Source organism: Bombus affinis, unplaced genomic scaffold (genome assembly GCF_024516045.1).
Source record: "Bombus affinis isolate iyBomAffi1 unplaced genomic scaffold, iyBomAffi1.2 ctg00000219.1, whole genome shotgun sequence".
In the NCBI taxonomy this organism is placed as follows: domain Eukaryota; kingdom Metazoa; phylum Arthropoda; class Insecta; order Hymenoptera; family Apidae; genus Bombus; species Bombus affinis.
Window position 1 is genome coordinate 95,940 of NW_026108920.1, and position 21,129 is coordinate 117,068.

Consider the following 21,129-nt stretch of genomic DNA (forward strand, 5'->3'; position numbering starts at 1 on the left):
CGCTTCAATCTTTTTTCTTTTAAATACCTTACCTATATTTCATCTCGTTGAATATTCCATATTTTTAATGCTACTACCACTTATTGGTAATTCCAATATGTAATTATCGTTCTGAAGTTAGAAATTCGAAATAACATTCGTCAGTATATGATTCTACGTTTTATATAGAGTAATAAAAATGATAGAATGAGTTTCGGTAAATAACCAATAAAAATTTTTGTTCCTTTATCTTTTTCATTTTTTTTTTTTTTTTGGTTTTATGTATCCAAGGTCGAGAATAAACTATGTGCACGTTTCCTCTCGTTTCTTGTATTTTTATGAGGAATTCAGTCTTTTTACGCCACAAGAGTCTCGTCGTTCTCGTTTTCACGCCTACGTTATGCTCGTTAAACACGTTCCAACAAGACCATGAATAAGGATAACAGCTTTAATGTTTTCACATGTGTTTATTTATTATTTTAGACCTTAAATATTTTATTTATAAAATCTTTATTTAAACAAGTTACCATTGTCGCTACAATAAATCAATGAATGAAATCAGTTTAAATTTAAAATATCATTTCATAATTTCTCGTCACTTGTATCTAAAAACAACAAAAAAACGGTGTACCCACATCGTGCGTAGACGGGAAATTAAAACAGTGGAGCTTAATTGAAACACTGATCATATTCCGCGATTGTAAAACGATAATAGAAAATCGTGTTTCTTTTGAAGGGTATGAAATTGTCAGGAGATTATGCCATAAATGAAATTTGAAACTAGCTGGTCAAAGGGATTAAATTCAATTAAACTGAACTGTGTTATATTGTACAAAGGCTAGAGAACTGCTACCAAATATCTGCTAGTTTAAAGGTATCCCTTATAAATTATAATTATATTTCAAATTCAATCTCCTAGTAATAAGTAAATTAATATTTTACCTAATATCTGTGATATAGATAACAAAAGTAAATTCTTTACATTATTCGTTAGTTTGCAATATAATTAGAATATTATCTTTATTTTCTGGTGTCTTTGTTATTCTTAAAAGATACACTGCTTATTTACAAATTTAACACTGCATATGCTATTAATAAATCATTTTATATTTAATTTTGCAACCTTCAGTCATTGTTAAAAATTGTTGACAATACTGTCGGTTAATAGAAATTTCTAAAATCCCCTTGTTTCTACTCGATTAAAGGGTATAAAGGGTATTATACCCTCGATATAAGGGTATGTTAGCTGCAGTGTTAGCTACAAATCACCTGTGTCACTCCATTAAACTTATACACAATAGTATTGATTCTCGTTTTAATTTAAAATAAAATATGTTATTGTAGGAATGAAGCAGAATGTTCAAATAATTGAAACACCTTTTTGTCCTATAATTAGTGCCTTTCATTTTAAAAATTAAAAAATTTTTAATCAACGATATTTGGAAGTTTCGATCTAAAATGACCAGGAATTGAAACAGAAAATATTTTGATGCCAATAAATACGTATTCTTCACACATAAAACAAATATGAAAACAAAAATCGATGTATATGAATGAATTTTGAAATGGGGAGGAATTATATGTGTCGGAGATGAAAGAATACTGGAACCTTCCCTTCGGAACTTTGGGAAGACCCCTAGTATTGTAATTTAGATTTCACCATAGCCGAATTAAGAAACTGTTGTCATTCGATTCGACTGTACTTATTTGAGATTTATGATAGTGAGCTCGGGCTCGAGGCGACAACCAGTCGCCGAACGTAGTCGCGGTCAAGGGATGAACGTTTTGTCTAACAAAGGCATGAAGTAACCCTATAGCTCTCCTTAAAAGAAATACTTAGGACGGGGCACGACGGTAAGCATTTCAACGATTTCTGTCCCGTGGCTCGCCACACGCAGACTCTATTCTTTGAGTAAGATGATTACCAGATGTCGACGCGTCTCCACAGTACATGTTCAGCTAGCCCGAGGACCTGCTATAAATCTTAAGGTCTGTTTAACTAAAGTCCTTCAAACCGACAAACAGTCCTCGTCCCAGCTACGAGAAAATAGGAGAAATCTATTTTTCTCACCAACGACGCTTCCTCTTCTCGAACTTTCTCCTAAGGGCGGCTAGCACCCTTCCCTAACCACCAACATGGAAATTGACCAATTAACAGTAACGCCAATTTCCCTCACTTTCCGAATGAAGGCTTTTCTCCACGAATCCGATGATTTCGTGCCCTTGGGCACACCCATCATAGTTTTCCTCGACAGCGTTACCGTGATGGAGAACCACTCTCCGGTACGATCTCAAAGACGATTCAAGTAACTCTCAGATACGTAGTGATTGCCTCGTGCATTAACATTGAGTACAACTTAGACGCTGAGGAAAAGTAGAGTCTGTCATCCCCTTGACCGCGGATTCGTTAGTGAGCCTAGGATCATTGTCATTAGCTTCTCGAGTACCTAATTATCCTATTACTTGTCCAATTCCATCATAGTCATATTTGCACTAGTAAATATCTCCTCTATTGCATAATGATCACGTCTAGCGCCAATAGGGATTCGTTTCACGCCCTCAACCCTAACTCAAATCTTAACGCCGCCCCGACATCAGAAGTGGGATCAGTGCCGATTATAACAGTGCTAGAACTTACGATCATCGTGCTCAAGTCGCAAGTCGTGCGCAATTCAGTCGCTAGTGCAAATCGAGTGTGAGACCTAACAATTATCGCTACCACGTTTTAACCCTTAAAATCGCGTGCTCCGACTCCGCTGCATGGGGCGCAGCTGCCAACCTGATTATGGAAGGAAACTATAATTTCAATAACGAGTGGCGAGTCGACTTCTACGTACTGGAAGCACCAACGGATAGATCAAGTCATCTGGGTGAGTCGTTTCCATTTTACTCCGATTCGGGAGCCGAGCGTTCACTAATTAAAGTGTCCGCGGCCTCGAGATTTTCTGGCAAAGGAATGACTGACATATTAGTAATGCGAGGAGTAGGGAATACCTGTATTAAACATACGCCTCCCATTTGTTCATTGTGTGTATTAATGATTTTTACATCGAAGATAGTTTCTCATGTCCTTGCTGATAGTTATTTGAAATATGATGTCGCGATTAGTTGCGGAACTCTAAGTCTGGTTTTTGACGTAACATTACACAAAATAGCCTCGCTATGTGTAAAACAAAAATGATTGGTGTCTGTAATGAAACCACTGCAAACGAGATCGTCGTTAATGAAGTTGACGCTGATGTACATGGTAATAATAAAAGTCGATCAATTTCTCTTCTCGACAAATTCAAAGATTCATTCGTTACGGGTTTCCTACGTATTCGCGTAAATGCAGGCCGGTTAGAAATACGATTAACTGATCCTAACACCACCGTAGGAGGAAGTCCTCATAGACTTAGCGAGGAGGAGCGAAGAGCGGTACGTGAGAAAACAAGCGTTCTAATTAAAGCAAAAATTATAAGGCCTAGTAATTCGCCATTAGCGAGCCGTAACTCGTGAAGAAAAAAAACGGCTCAGATAGATTACGAGTGGATCCCCGAGATCTAAATCAAAGTATCGTCGCGGATCGGTACCCTTTACTCCTTATTGCGGATCAAGTCGCGAGATCGCAAGAGGCGAGATATTTTATTAGCCGGGACATGGCCAGCGGGTTTCACCAAATTTCTATTTATCCTAATCCAACGAAGTTTACAGCGTTTGTTACCCCGACAGACAATATGAGTAGATAACGATGCCGTTTGGACTGAAAAATTGCACCGTCCGTCTTTCGGAGGGTCATTCGCAAGGCCTTAGGTGACCTCGCTCATTCGTATGTTGTTATTTATTTCAATGACGTCCTAATTATTGCCAACTCGATAGATCGAGCTTTGGAAAGATTGAACACCGTATTAGATACCCTCGTAAAAGCCGGATTCTCTTTTAATTTTGCGAAACGTTCTTTTCTAAAGACATCGGTGCTCCATTTGCGATATGTAATTCATAACGGAGAAGTTCGTCCTAACCCGGGTAAAATACACACCTTAAGTTCTTCACCTGTGCCAACGACCGTTACACAACTCAGGCAGTTCATAGGGTTAGCTCCGTACTTCCGAAAATTCATCCCTAAATTCTCACAGACGATGAAATCCCTGTATGCGCTCATCTCAGATAACAGAAATATAACTTGGACAGATAGACACGAGAAAATAAGACAACAGGTAGTTTCCGCCCTGACCGACGCGCCGGTGCTAACGATATTCAACCCCAATTACCCGATAGAACTACATACTGACGCTAGCTCGGAGAGTTACGGGGTGATTTTGACGCATCAAGCCGAAGGTAAGAACAAGGTAATAGGGTATTACAGTAAAAGAACCAGCCCCGCGGAATCCAGATATCACTCCTATGAACACAATACATTAGCTATCGTAAACGCCATAAAACATTTCTGTCACTATCTATAGGGACGGGAATTTCTTGTCGTCACGGATCGCAACTCGTTGAAAGCATCGAGTAATAAAGTACATTTAAATGACAGGGACCATAGGTGATGGGCTTACTTGCAGACTTTTATTTTTGACATTATGTATCGGGAAAGTAAACGGACGGCTCACAAATTTCTTGTCGCGAAACCCCACAGGCGTTGACCCTATTAAATTCGACAAAATCAAAGAGAAAATAGTTGACTGGCCGAAATTTCGGAAGATTGGCTATTAGCGGGACAACGTTGTGATTCTCAAACCTTGGAAATCGTCAAGGGATTGCAAAACGATGGACTCGCGGAAGACATCGCGAATACATACGAATTACGGTTCGGTACTCTGCACCGTAGGATACAAAGAAAAGGCAGGATTCTCTGTGTACCTACAGTCCCAAGATGTTTTAGATAGTCTGTTATTAACCATGTGTACCAGTCAGTTATGCACTTAGGTTGGGAGAAAACGCTGGAGAAACTATACGAGTATTACTGGTTCGAAGGGATGGCGAAGTACGTTCGCCGATTCATTGAGAACTGTCATGCTTGTCATGTTTCGAAAGCTAGTTTAGGTAAGATACAAGCCGAACTGCATTCTATACCTAAGACCAGCATACCCTGGCATACGGTCCACATGGACATAACAGGCAAGTTGAGTGGTAAAAGCAATTCAAAGGAGTACGTCATTGTTTTGATCGACGTCTTCACTAAATTCGTATACCTGCATCATACTCGTAAGATAGATTCCCTTAACACCATTAAAGCGCTTAAATCCGCTATATTTTTATTCGGGAGTCCCTGCCGGATAATAGCAGATCGGGGGAAGATGTTTTAAGGGTAAAAGAATTTCGAGAATTCTGCGAAAGCAAACGAATTAAAGTTCACTTGATAGCGATCGGTGCTAGTAGGGCCAATGGACAGGTAGAGCGTGTTATGGGTACATTGGAAAATATGTTCACGGTAGTAGAGACGACCGGGCGGCCGTGGCAAGACGCGATTGGGGAAATACAGTTGGCTTTGAATTGCACCACCAACCGCGTGACAAACTCGAGCTCATTAGAACTACTAATAGGTAGAACGGCAAGACTTCACGATCTGTTGTTACCCGATAACATCAAAAGTATCGATATCTCCAATATAAGACGACAGGCAATAAAGTGGATGGAAACTAGTGCTAGGTATGATGAGGATGGATTTGACAAAGCTAAAGCTTAAGCGGTTAGGTTTAATCTCGGTGATTTCGTATTACGCAAGAATGAGGAAAGGAATCAAACCAAACTAGATCCAAAATTTAGAGGTCCATTTGTAATAGCAGAAGTCTTGGAAGGGGACAGGTATATCTTAAGGACATTAGACGGTAAGCGACCGTACAAGTACAGTCACGACAGGTTAAGGAAAATGCCAGATGGTTGCACCCCTGCCGAGTTGGATGTCTGTAGTGAAGGCAATAACAGTGACCATGACGATATGAGCACTTCGACCTCGGAAGATCAGTAGCACTATGCCAGTAACACCCGGCAGAGCGAGTTCGCACGTGTTTCGGGGAAATAATGTGATAAAGCTCAGAGAGAACGTGTGATGTAGTTCAAACGCTTTTGTGGTAATAGTGTGATGAGGCTCAGTGAGAACATGCAATGTGACTCGTATGCATCTCGGGGCGACAGTGTGATGAGGCTCAGTGAGAACATGCGATGTGACTCGTATGCATCTCGGGGCGACAGTGTGATGAGGCTCAGTGAGAACATGCGATGTGACTCGCATGCATCTCGGGGCGACAGTGTGATGAGGCTCAGTGAGAACATGCGATGTGACTCGTATGCATCTCGGGGCGACAGTGTGATGAGGCTCAGTGAGAACATGCGATGTGACTCGCATGCATCTCGGGGCGACAGTATGATAAGGCTCAGTGAGAACATGCGATGTGATTCGCATGCATCTCGGGGCGACAGTATGATAAGGCTCAGTGAGAACATGCGGTGTGGTTCGCATGCATCTCGGGGCGACAGTATGATAAGGGCTCAGTGAGAACATGCGGTGTGGTTCGTATGCATCTCGGGGCAACAATATGGTAAAGCTCGGTGAAACCGTGGAACAAAGCTCTATGTGCTCACACGATCTAGAAGACCGAGATCCTTTGGAGTGCGAAATCGAAAATGGTCCATCATGCCGATACGATCCGACTAATAACCTGCAGAATGCAACTATCACCTTGAGTACTAACTATAACGCTACTAATTTTCATTATCTTTTATTTCTTTGCTGCCAAACCCCCGAACAGGATTTGTTGCTACACTGGACCCTTGCCTTATTCGAACATCTAGTTAAATTGTGAATAATGTCAATTGTATCGAGTCTAATGTTAGGAAACTCAATATTTTAGTTACACACGAGGACGTGTGATAGTCAGAATGGCCGTGTCGGAGATGAAAGAATACTGGAACCTTCCCTTCGGAACTTTGGGAAGACCCCTAGTATTGTAATTTAGATTTCACCATAGCCGAATTAAGAAACTGTTGTCATTCGATTCGACTGTACTTATTTGAGATTTATGATAGTGAGCTCGGGCTCGAGGCGACAACCAGTCGCCGAACGTAGTCGCGGTCAAGGGATGAACGTTTTGTCTAACAAAGGCATGAAGTAACCCTATAGCTCTCCTTAAAAGAAATACTTAGGACGGGGCACGACGGTAAGCATTTCAACGATTTCTGTCCCGTGGCTCGCCACACGCAGACTCTATTCTTTGAGTAAGATGATTACCAGATGTCGACGCGTCTCCACAGTACATGTTCAGCTAGCCCGAGGACCTGCTATAAATCTTAAGGTCTGTTTAACTAAAGTCCTTCAAACCGACAAACAGTCCTCGTCCCAGCTACGAGAAAATAGGAGAAATCTATTTTTCTCACCAACGACGCTTCCTCTTCTCGAACTTTCTCCTAAGGGCGGCTAGCACCCTTCCCTAACCACCAACATGGAAATTGACCAATTAACAGTAACGCCAATTTCCCTCACTTTCCGAATGAAGGCTTTTCTCCACGAATCCGATGATTTCGTGCCCTTGGGCACACCCATCATAGTTTTCCTCGACAGCGTTACCGTGATGGAGAACCACTCTCCGGTACGATCTCAAAGACGATTCAAGTAACTCTCAGATACGTAGTGATTGCCTCGTGCATTAACATTGAGTACAACTTAGACGCTGAGGAAAAGTAGAGTCTGTCATCCCCTTGACCGCGGATTCGTTAGTGAGCCTAGGATCATTGTCATTAGCTTCTCGAGTACCCAATTATCCTATTACTTGTCCAATTCCATCATAGTCATATTTGCACTAGTAAATATCTCCTCTATTGCATAATGATCACGTCTAGCGCCAATAGGGATTCGTTTCACGCCCTCAACCCTAACTCAAATCTTAACGCCGCCCCGACATATGATTATACCCATTCTCTGTTGCGTTTAATTGTTTCAATTGATGTTTCATGAGAATTTTCATCGAATTTTTTAGAGATTTTTTTTTTTTATTAGAATATTTACAATCAGTTCTCGTTGAGAATTTTCAGTAATTAATTTAATTTGGCGTGATACAATGACATGGACCATAATAGTTTTATATTGTTGGTTCTAGTAGAAACTAAGGATTTAATCTAGAGGGTATTTTCTTTTTAGTCTGCGGATCTGGTCCGTCGTGTCCAGTAGTTGGGTGACTAGTGGGTTGTGGTGGTTGTTGACTCTTGTGTTATATCTGCTTCTGGACTTGTGTATTTCATCCTTGACTGTAGGTATCTTGATGTCACGGTGGATTGTTTCGTTGGTAACATACCAGGGTGCATTTGATAGGGATCTTAGCGTTTTCGATTGGAAGCGTTGGAGTATTTCAATGTTGCAAATTACTTGCTGTTCTCCATAGTTGGATTCCGTAGGTTCAGACAGGTTTTATTACGGCCTTGTACAGAGTTATTTTGTTCTGTATGTTTAGTTTGGAGCGTCGGCCCGTGAGCCAATAGAATGTTCTTAGTTTTTCCTTTAATTGCTTTGTTTTTTCCAAGTTAGCCTCCTGTCCAGGGTCATGCCCAGGTATCTTACAGAGTCCTTGCTTGGCATTATTGTGTTGTTAATGGTGACCTGGGGGCAGGTTTCATTTCGGAGCGTGAAGATTACATGAGAGGATTTTTTTTCGTTTATTTTGAAGCCTCATTTTTGGAACCACTTTTCCATGGAGTCGAGACTTCGCCGGAGAGTGGATGAGACAATTGCCGGGTCTGCGTGGGTAGCTAATAGTGCTGTGTCGTCGGCAAATGTTGCTATTGTTACCTCGTTTGATATAGGTAAGTCGGCAGTGTAGATGGAGAACAGTAGGGGTCCGAGGACACTACCTTGGGGTATGCCGGATTCTAATGGGAATGTTGCGGAAGTGGCGCCTAGGCATTTAACTATGAATTGTCTGTTGGTTAGGTAGGATTTTAAGATGGAGTAGTATGGGTGGGGTAGGATTTTTTTAAGCTTGTAGAGTAGCCCTTCATGCCATACTTTGTCGAATGCCTGTTGGATGTCTAGGAATACCGCTGAGCAGTATTTTTTCTTTTCAAGGGTTTGGCTGATCATGTGGGTTATGCGGTGGATTTGCTCTACTGTTGATTGTTGCTTTCGGAATCCGAATTGGTGATCTGGGAGTGTTTTCCATTCTTCTAGGAGTGGAAGGAAACGATTCGTGAGCATCCTCTCGAATAGTTTAGACAGGGTTGGGCGATAAGACTGATTGGGCGATAGAAGCTGGTTTCATATATTGGTTTACCGGGTTTAGGGATGAGGGTGATCAGTGAGATTTTACACGCCTTAGGAAAGTGTTCAAGGCGGAGGATAGCGTTAAAGATTGATGCGATGAGTGCAATCCCTTTTATGGGAAGTTCCTTGATAGCTTTATTTCCTATTAGGTCGTGACCTGCTGCTTTCTTGGGGTTTAGGCGACTGATTGCTTCTATGATCTCTGCAGAAGTGAAGGGTTCAATAGGAGGGGACATTTGGAAGGGAGTGTGCAGATATTCGGTAACGTCCGCTGCAGCTATGGAGGAATGGGGTTGGAATAGTTCAGTCAAGTGTTTGGCAAATAGGTTGGCTTTTTCTATAGGGCTACGCGCCCATCCACCCTGCGGACGGCGGATTGGAGGTATTATTTTTGGGAGGCGCGTGAGTTTCCTGGAGGCGTTCCATAGTGAGTAGTTGGAGTCGGCTGTGGGGGACAAGCTGGCGAGATATTTGTGAAAACGGTCATTATTGTAGTTTTTTATAGTTTTGGATAGTTTTCTAGTTGCGTTGTTTAGTTTGCGTTTGTGCTCCGTTGTTCTATGGGTCTGCCATATCCTTCTTAGTCTACGTTTTTCTGCTATTTTTTTAATATGTACTGGGGGTATTCGTGTTTGCTGATGGACGTTTTTGCCGGTGTGGAGAAGCGGATAGCGTTTATTATGCTCGTGTTTAGGTATTCCGTGGCTGCTTCGATTTCTTCATTGGTTTTTAGTGAAGTTGAGGCTGAAGTTGTGTTGGTAAAGACTTCTCTAAAGAGCTGCCAGTTGGTGTGTTGGTTATGAATGGAGCCATTAGGTGGATTCTCGATGATAGTTGAACTGATTATTACTATCACGGGGGAATGATCAGAGGAGAGATCAGCCGAGGAATTGATTTGGACGTGTCTTGACGAGATATTTTTAGTTATGAGGAAATCAAGGAGATCGGGTATTTTCTTTGTGTCGGTGGGCCAGTGTGTGGGTTCGTATGTGGTAAGGTAGTTGAGGTTGTTGGTTATTATGCTGTTGAGGAGGTTCTTGCCTCTTACTGTAACCAGTCTGCTGCCCCATTGGGTATCTTTGGCGTTGTAGTCTCATCCAGCTATGAATCTATTGCCCAGGGTGTCCAGGAAGTCGTCAAAGTCTTCTTTGGCGATGGAGTGTCTGGGAGGGCAGTATACAGCTGAAGTGGTGATTGTACCATGACAGTCTTCTATTGCTACGTTTGTTGCTTGGAGGTAGTCTTTTTGAAATGGTGGAAGTTCGTAGTGCTTAATGTTTGATTTGATTATGATTCCGGTGCCGCCGTGGGCCTTTCCCCTGGGGTGTTGAGTGTGGTAGAAGTTGTATCCGTTTATGTTCAGGTAGTTTTTATCGGTGAAATGGGTTTCGGATATGAGCATCACATCGATTTGCTGTTGTTTTAAGAATAGTTCTAGTTCAAATTTGTGCTGAGCTAGACCGTTGGCGTTCCGCAAAGCTATTCGCATTGGTTTTATTTTGCTTCTGTGCGTATGAATTTGTCCATGAAGAGTGTGAGTAGTGACAGCAAGTTGTTAATTTGCTCTGTTTGCTTCTCGATAAGTTTTTCGAGTCTGGTGAAGTTGTCTGTGTTTTGTGGGGTGGGAATTCTATTTTCTGTGTGTACACTGTGGGTTTTCGCGTTGTTTACGTTTCCTTGTGTTGCCTGCGCGTAGGATACTGATGGTGAGGTGAGTTTTTGGGGTCTAGGTTCTTGTATGGTTATGTCCTTGGGTCTCAGTTTTGGATACTTAATATTATGTAGTGTTTTATATGCTGAGCATCCTTTGTAGTTCGCAGGATGCTCTCCTTGACAGTGGATGCACTTAGCGGGGGTTTCGGGGGATTTAGTGTATTGGTCAGTGGGGTGATTACCTGCACATTTTACGCACCGGAAGTTATGGTTGCAGTATTTCTGCGTGTGGTCGTACCTTTGGCACCTTTTACATTGTACTATTTCTTTCTTTACAAGAGGTGGTTCGAACTTAACTATGGAGTTTATCAGCCGGTTGACGTTGTAGATTTCTTTGTTGTTCCCTTTTTGTTTTAAATCTATGAAGAATAGTAATAGTGGGTTTTTTGAGATTCTATGTTTAATGTTGCTTATGTTTGTTACCTCATGGCCAAGATTTTGAAGTTCGTACTTTAGTTCATCTAGGTCGACTGAGTGGTGGATGTTGCGTAGCACCACACGAAAAGGTCTTTCTTGTTTAAGCTGATATGTATGGAATTTAGCGTTTAACGTTTTTAGCAACTTAGTTAACTTTCTACAGGCGTCTGGGTGGGTCGGCAGAATTTTCACGTGGTTGTTGTTAATTTTTAACTTGTAGTCCTCTTTGCTGATGTCTTTTTCAATGGTCCTTATCATTGACTGTATGTCGATTACGTCGTCAATGAATATTGGTGGAGGAGGGGGAATTTTTTGAGTATGGAGATTATTTACCTTTTCGGTTGTATTCATGGAGTCTTCCGTAGACTCCAGTATTGAGAATCTATTGAAGGTGGTCACCTGGCTGGCTGGTGGTTTAGTTTGACTCTTATTCACATTTGTCTTGGTTGGTTCCAGCTTGCGTTTTTTCGAGTGATGGTCGTTTACCAGGATAGATGTGTTGCCCCCTTGCCACGGGGGAGGAAAAACGGCGGAGTTATAATTTAGCTCCGGAGAGCCTGTTTGGAATGATAGAGCCATCATCGAGCTAGTTAATTCAGTGTGGAAGAACTAGTCGAGAGGCTGAGTGAACACTTGGCTAGGTTTGTTGGATTCGCTTTCGACAGATGTGCGTCACGTGTTGTTTTGTGAACTTCGCAGGGCACTGGACACACGTCTGCACGCTTCGGCACTCACCAGCAAACTGCAAGGCAAGAATAGCAACACTTCCAAACCGGCTAGCAGCGGAAACGTTCAAAATCATTTACATGGTTAGGAGGCTAAAAAGGAAGCACTCAGCAGGCCTCACAAAGGATATGACCTAGCAAACGCGAGGATGGTACCCCGCTGGGGGTAGCCACCTACATGTTAATATAACTGCTAAAAAATTCTACCAAATGTCCAAATTGGACAAATTGTGAATACAAATAATAAATAAAAAAAGACTTCCGTTATTATTGGAAATGACATTGTCAAGCCATAAATCGCTCTCCTTCTAATACCATAAACTCCAATGAAGTTAATGTGTATTAGCATTAGTTAATAACAATTTGTGTTATTGGATAATAAAAATAGATCGTAGATTATTATGTAAAATCTGAGCAGACAAATAAATTATACCACGACTCAAAAAGTAGAATTGTTGAATCGTTAGAACCGTCACACTGTGCTTAGGGTCTAAATAAATTTCATAAAAGTGCCAATATTTGTTAAAGCATTAAATCTATTATAATTCAGTTCTAAATATAAATTATTGTTCAGGTTAATTTTTCTTGTAATGCATTTCTTTATTTGAATTTAAATTTCTTTCCTTATTTCTTTAGTTTTTCGAATTGTTTGAAATTAAAACGCGAACAGAGTGCTTCAGCACTTCACCGGCTGCAACCTCGCCAAATTCCCCAAAATCTTGGAGATGCCTCGCAACACTATATTAATGGGAAACTCGAAATCTAGTACCTTCTTATTTTTTTTTTCTGAACAATCTTGTTATATGCATTCATTTTTTTCTATTTATTCAAATTATATTATATATTACTTTAAAATAGAACATTGGCATAATCTTTCTCTAAACTACCAAAATATTCAAATATTTCTTATATATCTTTGCATATTTGTAGTACAAATTGTTATAAGGCATTATCTCCTTGTACGTGACAGTATGTGCTGTAAATAAAAATGTAATGTACAAAGAACGAAATACACTATACCGATAATTTTTATTACATGTGTAACTGGGATACATCCAATTTTCATTTAAGTTCATGTAGTTGACATTAACACAGTGAAATAACTCATTGCGGTTTGAATAATCTGAAAGTATAAACAGTAGTCCAATTACAAATAATTTTTTGATTATTTAAAATGTGCCGTAATAAGAAGATTTTACCGAGAGAAATGTTTCCATTGACATGACCGAAAGTTTGAAAGCTGTTATTTTGTTAAATACCATAGTCCTTGTGAGTAAAAACATATATAAATTATGACACCTTTTGGGAAATATATACCAAACTACCTCGCATCTAAATGAATCAGTCTTGAATTAACCCTTTGGAATATGAATGGTGAAAAAAATATCAAAGAAATATGAAATATTCTTACGCCGCGGCGTACACTTCTTCACTGTGATTTAATAACGTTTGCCCTGGAAAGCAAAGGATGAATATGTGTATAGCTTGTGCCAATGCGAGTGCTCCAAATCGCATCACATTCCTTGTATTGCCTAAATTCAAGACTGTCTAGAAATAGTGAAGTATTTATGTATTCGAATTGAGAAAGGATCTTCTAGTTTAGTTTGTATGTCCAAATACCTACTTCAACTCCACCAATACTAAGACTGACGACGTTACAAAACATCTGAGCTAATATGGATTTAGTGAAAAATGATTCAACGAGGTTTGAGTATCTACGAAAAATATAATATTCAATAGTCTCTCACTCGAAAGAAATGAACACTGTGACTATATATTAACACAATAAGATTACTAACCTTATTGCATTTTGATGTCTTCTTATGCAAAACAATAATTTTTTAAAAATTTTCTTCTGTTCGTCTGGTGATAACTCGACGTTTTTATACTTTTCGAGTAAGTTATAATCCTTTAAGTTTATTAAGCTACTTGTATCGAAAATGTGAATAGTTTTCAATTCATAACTGGAAAATATTGTTTTCGGAATCAACTGTTGCAAAATTATTAAATCAATAAAGACGAACTTTACCTGACTATTGCAAACAAAGCACTGGCATGGTGGACGTATAGCAAGTACGTGCTATCGCAAGATGCGATTACATGAGGAACTATAAACATTGATATGTACAAAGGTATAAATAGGTAATAGAAATATTCTTGTATGTCTATGCCATAATCGATTTCGATCGGTAAGCTTCTCTCTTCAGAATGATTGATGAGTTCATTTATCAATGATACTGTTGGTATCAGTACAAAAGCTGTGATTGTTATATAAATGTACGCTAGAATGGAAATGCTCTTAAAGAATGACGAAAAAATTTCTTTCATTTTGAAATCTAATGCACTTACAGACATAATAAAGTATAATTTTGCTTCCTTGTCTGGCATAATATTGAAGAATCATATTTTCTGGACGATTCATGTAGTAGTTATGATCATTTTTAATGAATAAGAGTATATCTTTGAACTGTAATAAGAAAAAGAAGAAATATTATTCGATAAAAATAAGAAGAGAGGAGTTTGTTCTAAATTACAAGAATTTTGCAGAAATATCTTTGAAAGTTCCTTCGTGCTTTCATCATTACGTGTAAATGTTAATGGCAGTGTCACGATCGGCATCCTTCAAATCCGATGGACCGATGATGGAGATAAAGATGTGGCGGCCTTGGCGATAATGTATATCGCAGAAGTGCCTAATGAGTCATCGATATCCCAACGGTCTTTCCACCGAATGTTCTAGAAGCGTGGCAACGGTCACATACGCCTACAGTGTAATGGGGATATTGAGGGTGACAAACAAAAAAGAAACAGATCCCACCGAAAGTCAAATTGTAAGAACTTGAAAAGTTACGGCTGGAGCTCAGAACCAAATCGCAGTCAGTGTAAACTCAGAGTTCAAAAAATAAATTCTCTTGTTTTTTTGTTACATTTTATTTTTCTTTTCGTCTGAGCTACCCCTTTTTTTATTTTACGTGACATTTTTGTCGATCCTGCCAGGATAGTGAAAAGTGTTTGTTCGGAAACCAAAAGACATTCATCATCTACGAAAGATAGAATTATTTGGGATTACGGTCATCCGCAACAACGAAGTAACTATCATGAACCGAGTGAAGTGACAAAGAAAGGTAAACTGGATTCCTTCGTACGTTACCGCGAAAGAAAATCTACCTTCGGTGGCCAAGCTACTCATCTTCGTCCGAAAACAGCAAGAACAGTTTGATAATGTCTAAGACAAACGAATCCCATACTTCTATCTCAATGGATCCAATGTTGCGAACAATATTGGATAGCATTCAAAAACAGCAGGAGAGTATTGCCCGTTTACAAGAAGATATGTTACGTTTGTCTATGCAAAGTGACGAAACAAACAGATACTGGGTAGCAGAATTCGGGAGTCTTGGGAAAACCGTCGCGGAGTTACGGACTGCATTCAGATCCCTTTCGACCGATGATTTTGGTTCCATCATCACCGAAGACAATGGAAGTACATCGACGGCGATCGATCGAACCGGGAGTATGGTTAAGGCACACAAACCGTCAGGGTTAGCAGCTCCAGGTATCCCACCTGTGCACCTCGACACCGAACAACCCGAGGTTGAAGGGAGAGGCTATTTTCCAGCCACTCTTCCCATTCTAGGAGTTAAGGATGGGATACGTTGCATCCCAACGCTCAACGGAGACGATGACGTAAGAGTCGAAGAGTTCATTAAAAAAGTGAGAAGTATGAAGGAACGTTGCATAGAGCAAGATTTATTGCTAAAAGCAATAAAGGTGGAAAAAATCGTAGGAAAGGCGGCCCAAAGTATCGGCAACATCCCCATTGAGTGTTACAGTGATCTCTGCAACGCACTGAAAAACAATGAGGCAGCTCAAGTGATTTCGGATGAGTATCGGGAACAATTAAAAGAGTTGAAACAGGGGCGCGAAGAATTAGTGCAGAGTTTCAATATTCGGTTCAGAAGAATACTCAACCGTTTGCTGTACGTAGTAACCACCAATTACCCGCAATCACTTACACGCAAGATAATGATCGAGGAAATTACAAAGAAGACTGTCCATGTGTACGTAAAGGGACTCAGGCGCGACATAGGCCGAATATTAGTGAACCCCTGAATCTTGAAGAAGCTGAAAAGAAAGCATCCGACTTAGAACGCTACTTACGAGAAGAACGGCAACCCAATTGGTCAAGTAATCGCTTATCTTCCGCTAGTAATCGCCCCAACAGTCAATCAATGCAGGTAAGACGATCTAATACACTATCTAGATCGCCTAACACGTCAGTAGCTCAGAAACCTACCACATTTTACCAAGTAGAGAATATGCCACCCGCTGAACGCGCGCAAATGAAGTGCTTCAAATGCAGAAAATTGGGACACATTGCCAACAAGTGTCAAAATTTTTTACAACCGAGCCAGCACGACCGACCACCCGCAAGAATTCAAGTAGTCCAGGAAAGGGACGAAACACGAGAAACAACATCGGACCAGAATATAGACGAATCAGGAAGACTACTCACAATACCTTTGTCAACCCGAACCATAGACCGAGTATTTCTGGTCGACACAAGAGCAGGGATAAACCTTATTGAGATATGTATAATTTTTGTGCTGGACTAGGTCGAATGCGTAGTGGAGATGTTTGTATGTGGAGATATGTGTGTGCGCGGCGACTGAGAAACAGACGAATGTAAACAGTTCGGTCGGTTAACAGTCTACAAAAAGGTCGACAATGGAAGAAAGTGCTGAGACGCGTGCAAGTGTGTATCGATGAATATTCTAGAAATCGTTTATAAAATAAATATATGTCTACGTTAATAGTAATGCCCAGTGTAAATTTAATATCTCCATAACAATATTTCGGCCATCAAGATCCACAATTCTCAACAAACCTGGTGAAACGTAATAAAATTGTCAACGCGATACAAATAGGGCCTAAACAAAAATTTTCTATGGGATGAGACAAATACGAAACGAACGAATACGTAATGAAACGAATTTTTGGACAAGATCACATCTTTCATATAGTAGCAGACAACTTCCCTATCATCGAAGACGGAATCATTGGGCTACCATGTTTAGAGAAGTATAACTATTCAATATCCAATGACAAAATCCGATTAAACGACAAAACCAGTTTATTTCAGAAACCAATACACTTAACTCCTGGAGAAAACAGAGTTCAAACAATCTATCTGGAGGGCAAACGAACTAAAGTATGTTTTATCAGCACTGGTGAGCGAAACATTGAAATTTCTAATAATATCCAAAATTCTCATGATGTTTCCAACGTATCAAAACTAAAAAGCCTAGTGAGAACAGATCACATAGAAAAATCAATCCGTGAATCCATAAAAAAGATTATTCTCCACTACGTTGACATCTTTAATTTAGAAACCGACCTTTTGCCCTGTACTAATTTAACCCAGCTCACAATTTCATTAACCAAAGATAAAATGATTAACACACTATCGTATAGACCACCGGAATGTCATCGAGACGAAATTTCGCGACAAATAGGAGACATGTTAAAGAAAAATATTATAGAAGAATCCGAGTCCCCTTATAACTCTCCGGTATGGGTAGTTCGGAAAAAATTAGACGCCTCAGAAAAACAGAAATGGAGGATAGTCATTGATTTTAGGAAACTAGGAACTCACGGAACAAGACGCTTACCCTTTACCTGACATAGATGACATTTTGGCACAACTAGGAAACGCGAAATTCTTTTCGGCACTTGATTTATCCTCAGGATTCCATCAAATTCCAATGAACGAGAAATCCAAAAACTATACCGCTTTTTCGACACCGCAAGGGCACTTTCAATTTAATCGAATGCCATTCGGTCTTAAAAACGCACTCGCTACTTTTAAAGGTTTAATGGACAGAGCCTTAGCTAGACTTGTAGGAAAATATTGCCTTGTTTATTTGGACGACATTAGTGATATTCGGAAAAACGATTCAAGAACATAACGAAAACCTCGCGATAGTATTTCAGAGACTCAGAGAATTAGGACTTAAATTGCAACCGGATAAGTGTGAATTCGTAAAACCGGAACTAGAATACTTAGGCCATGTAGTTTCAGCCGAAGGAGTTAAACCAAACTTCAAGAAATTAGACGCTGTAAAAAACTTTCGATTAATTCATTCGGAATTTTTCTAAAATCGCGAAAAGCCTTACAGACTTAACAAAAAAGGACACACCATTCCATTGGACTAACAAACACCAGACTAGCTTTGATACTTTAAAGGACAAACTCTGTAATTCCCCAATATTAGCAATACCGAGACTTTAACAAAACCTTTACCCTAACCACCGACGCAAGTAACGAAGGACTAGGAGCAATACTGTCACAAGACGGTCATCCTTGCTGTTATATTTCAAGGACACTAAACCCACCCGAACGAAACTATATCTTTTCTGTCGAAAAGGAACTCTTGGCCATCGTATGGGCCGTGAAAAGACTTAGGCAATACTTGTTAGGACGACGCTTCATTATTCGAACCGACCACCAAGCCCTTGCTGTGGCTACACAATTGCAAAGACCCCTCTAGTCGACTGATTCGTTGGAGATTTAGACTCGAAGAATAGGACTATGAAATCGAATACACAAAGGGTAAAGATAACACAGCTGGAGACGCCTTATCTAGGGTTCACGCGGTAACTCGCGACGAAATAGTTAATCTCGACCTATTAATTGACCATACTAATTCATTCGACGCATGGAAAGACAACAACGAGAATCCGAAACTCTTGGAAATTAAATCGAATGAAACATTTTGCCAACTAACTCGAAACGATTTAGGAGAACACGACGAAACACTTTGGATCAGAAAACTTTACAAAATTCTTAAAAATACAACAAAAATCGGTATAGGAAATAACGATTTCACTGAATTAGAGAAAACGCAGATTAAATTCATGCTAATATATTTTAACGATACATACAAGGAAATTACTTATGCGCCTAACCCCATCTTAAAACTAGACGAAAGCGAAATACTACAAGCAATAAACCATAACGACACCGTAGGACATTTAGAGATACAGAAAACGTATCAACGGATTAAAGATAAGTTCAAAATCCCCGGCCTTTTTGGAAGAGTAGAAAACTTCGTGAAAACATGCGACACATGTCAAAAGGACAAACTAACACGTATCAGACCCAAAGAGTCCTCACAGATCTCAGACACACCACTTAACTCTAACGACAAAATCGCTATGGACATCATAGAACCGATGACGAAAACCAAACGCGGAAATCAATATATACTTTTAATTCACGATGAACTTACGAAATATCTGATACTTGTCCCCCTTAAAACGCAACGAACTGAATCTATAATTAACGCGTTCATTGAACACTATATTTACATATATTCGGCACCAAAGACGATTCTAACAGACCAAGGACAAAATTTTGGTAGCGATTTAATGACGAAATTTGAAGAGGCCTTTAAAATCAAACACGTCAAGACAACTTCATTTCACCCACAGAATAACGGATTCCTCGAAAGAACACATGCCTCAGTTAAAGATTTAATTCGTACTGCATTACACGACAATGACAAAGAATGGGACGAAGTACTTAATTTCATTTGTTTAGGATACAACACCGCAAAACATAAAGGAACAGGATTCTCCCCCTTCGAATTGACCTTTGAGCGAAAAGCGAACTTACCTTCCGCAATATCTAAATTCCCCACATTTACCTATGACGATATGTACTCACTTTGGCAAAAACAGTTAAATAAATAAACAAACAGCTGGGAAACAGCTCACAAAACACTTATTCAAAATAAGCAACGGTACAAACGAGACCAAGAAAGAAAGATTGTTAAAACTCAAACCGTGTTTAGGAAAGAAGACTTTGTTTTAATTCACAATGACCATAAAAGCGATAAGTTGGACATTGAATGGTTAGGACCCCACAGAATCAACGATGTGAAAACTCCTTACTATATTATATCTGTTGACAATATCAAGAAAAAGATACATGGTAACCGATTGAAAACGTATTTTTTTCAGGATAATGCTGACCCTAGCACCAGTAACAATACCCTTGGTTAGTTGTCTTAAATTCACAGGATAGGAATTATGGTTTATAAACAAATCCAATCAATTCTACTACGATCTTAGAGAGATGATGGAGATAAAGATGTGGCGGCCTTAGCGACAATGTATATCGCAGAAGTGCCTAATGAGTCATCGATATCCCAACAGTCCTTCCACTGAATATTCTAGAAGCGTGGCAACGGTCACATACGCCTACAGTGTAATGGGGATATTGAGGGGTGACAAACAAAAAAGAAACAGATCCCACCGAAAGTCAAATTGTAAGAACTTGAAAAGTTACGGCTGGAGCTCAGAACCAAATCGCAGTCAGTGTAAACTCAGAGTTCAAAAAATAAATTCTCTTGTTTTTTTTTGTTACATTTTATTTTTCTTTTCGTCTGAGCTACCCCTTTTTTTATTTTACGTGACAGCAGCGTGGAGCAAGTTCTTCTTTAGCTTGAGAAAATTATTCTTTATTATGCAACAGGATCTGAACTAAATTAATTAATCGTATTTAACTTTGAATATTTGTAGATTAAACGAGCTAAAGAACCGCCCGTACCTTTTCCGTATTAAAAATCAGGTTAAAGTAAGATGCCACTTGAAGAAAGATTGTTACCATCGGTGGTATGCATTCGATGATGGAATCCACACTGATACTCCACACATTGACTAATCCTCTAACCTGGAAAAGATATATAAAATATAAGATTACAAAAATAATTAAATGAAGGCATCTTTAAGACATTGATGCTTGAAAAAAGTAAAAAATTCTATTCCATGCCAAATTGTCACATTTTCTATAAAAGTTTAAACTGTTCATTGATATATAAATGTAGTATCTTAAATTGGGTCTTAGAGTAAGGGCAAGTAAGGATGTTTTAGTTGTTAACAAGGTGATATAGTTTGTGTATTTAGTAACGATGAATATAATGATAAAGAGTGACAGATTATTCAGTGATAAACAATGTCAACGTATTCGTTCGGCTTAGCGGTTTTATACATCCGACC

General features: G+C 39.6%; 1 protein-coding gene across 1 annotated transcript; it reads right to left on the reverse strand.

Annotated features, from left to right (window-relative positions):
• Positions 1 to 13,092: 13,092 nt before the first annotated feature.
• LOC126927792 (odorant receptor 13a-like) lies at positions 13,093 to 20,824 on the reverse strand. Its single transcript, XM_050743811.1, has 8 exons — positions 20,681 to 20,824; positions 14,416 to 14,533; positions 14,096 to 14,348; positions 13,866 to 14,030; positions 13,691 to 13,781; positions 13,478 to 13,614; positions 13,266 to 13,398; positions 13,093 to 13,189 (listed from the first exon to the last, which is right to left on the reverse strand). Exons 1-8 carry the CDS (start codon positions 20,738 to 20,740, stop codon positions 13,139 to 13,141), a joined length of 1,008 nt encoding a protein of 335 aa, XP_050599768.1. The 5' UTR covers positions 20,741 to 20,824; the 3' UTR covers positions 13,093 to 13,138.
• Positions 20,825 to 21,129: the final 305 nt, after the last annotated feature.

What these genes read in the sequence shown, in the direction of transcription:
- LOC126927792 (XM_050743811.1), bottom strand. Translation starts at nt 20,740, where the DNA reads ATGGTAACAATCTTTCTTCAAGTGGCATCTTACTTTAACCTGATTTTT. An exon ending in TGATTTTTAATACGGAAAAG is followed by an intron (nt 14,534 to 20,680) that starts GTACGGGCGGTT and finishes TTCTTATTACAG; the next exon opens with TTCAAAGATATACTCTTATT. An exon ending in TTAGTATTGGTGGAGTTGAA is followed by an intron (nt 13,615 to 13,690) that starts GTAGGTATTTGG and finishes CACTATTTCTAG; the next exon opens with ACAGTCTTGAATTTAGGCAA.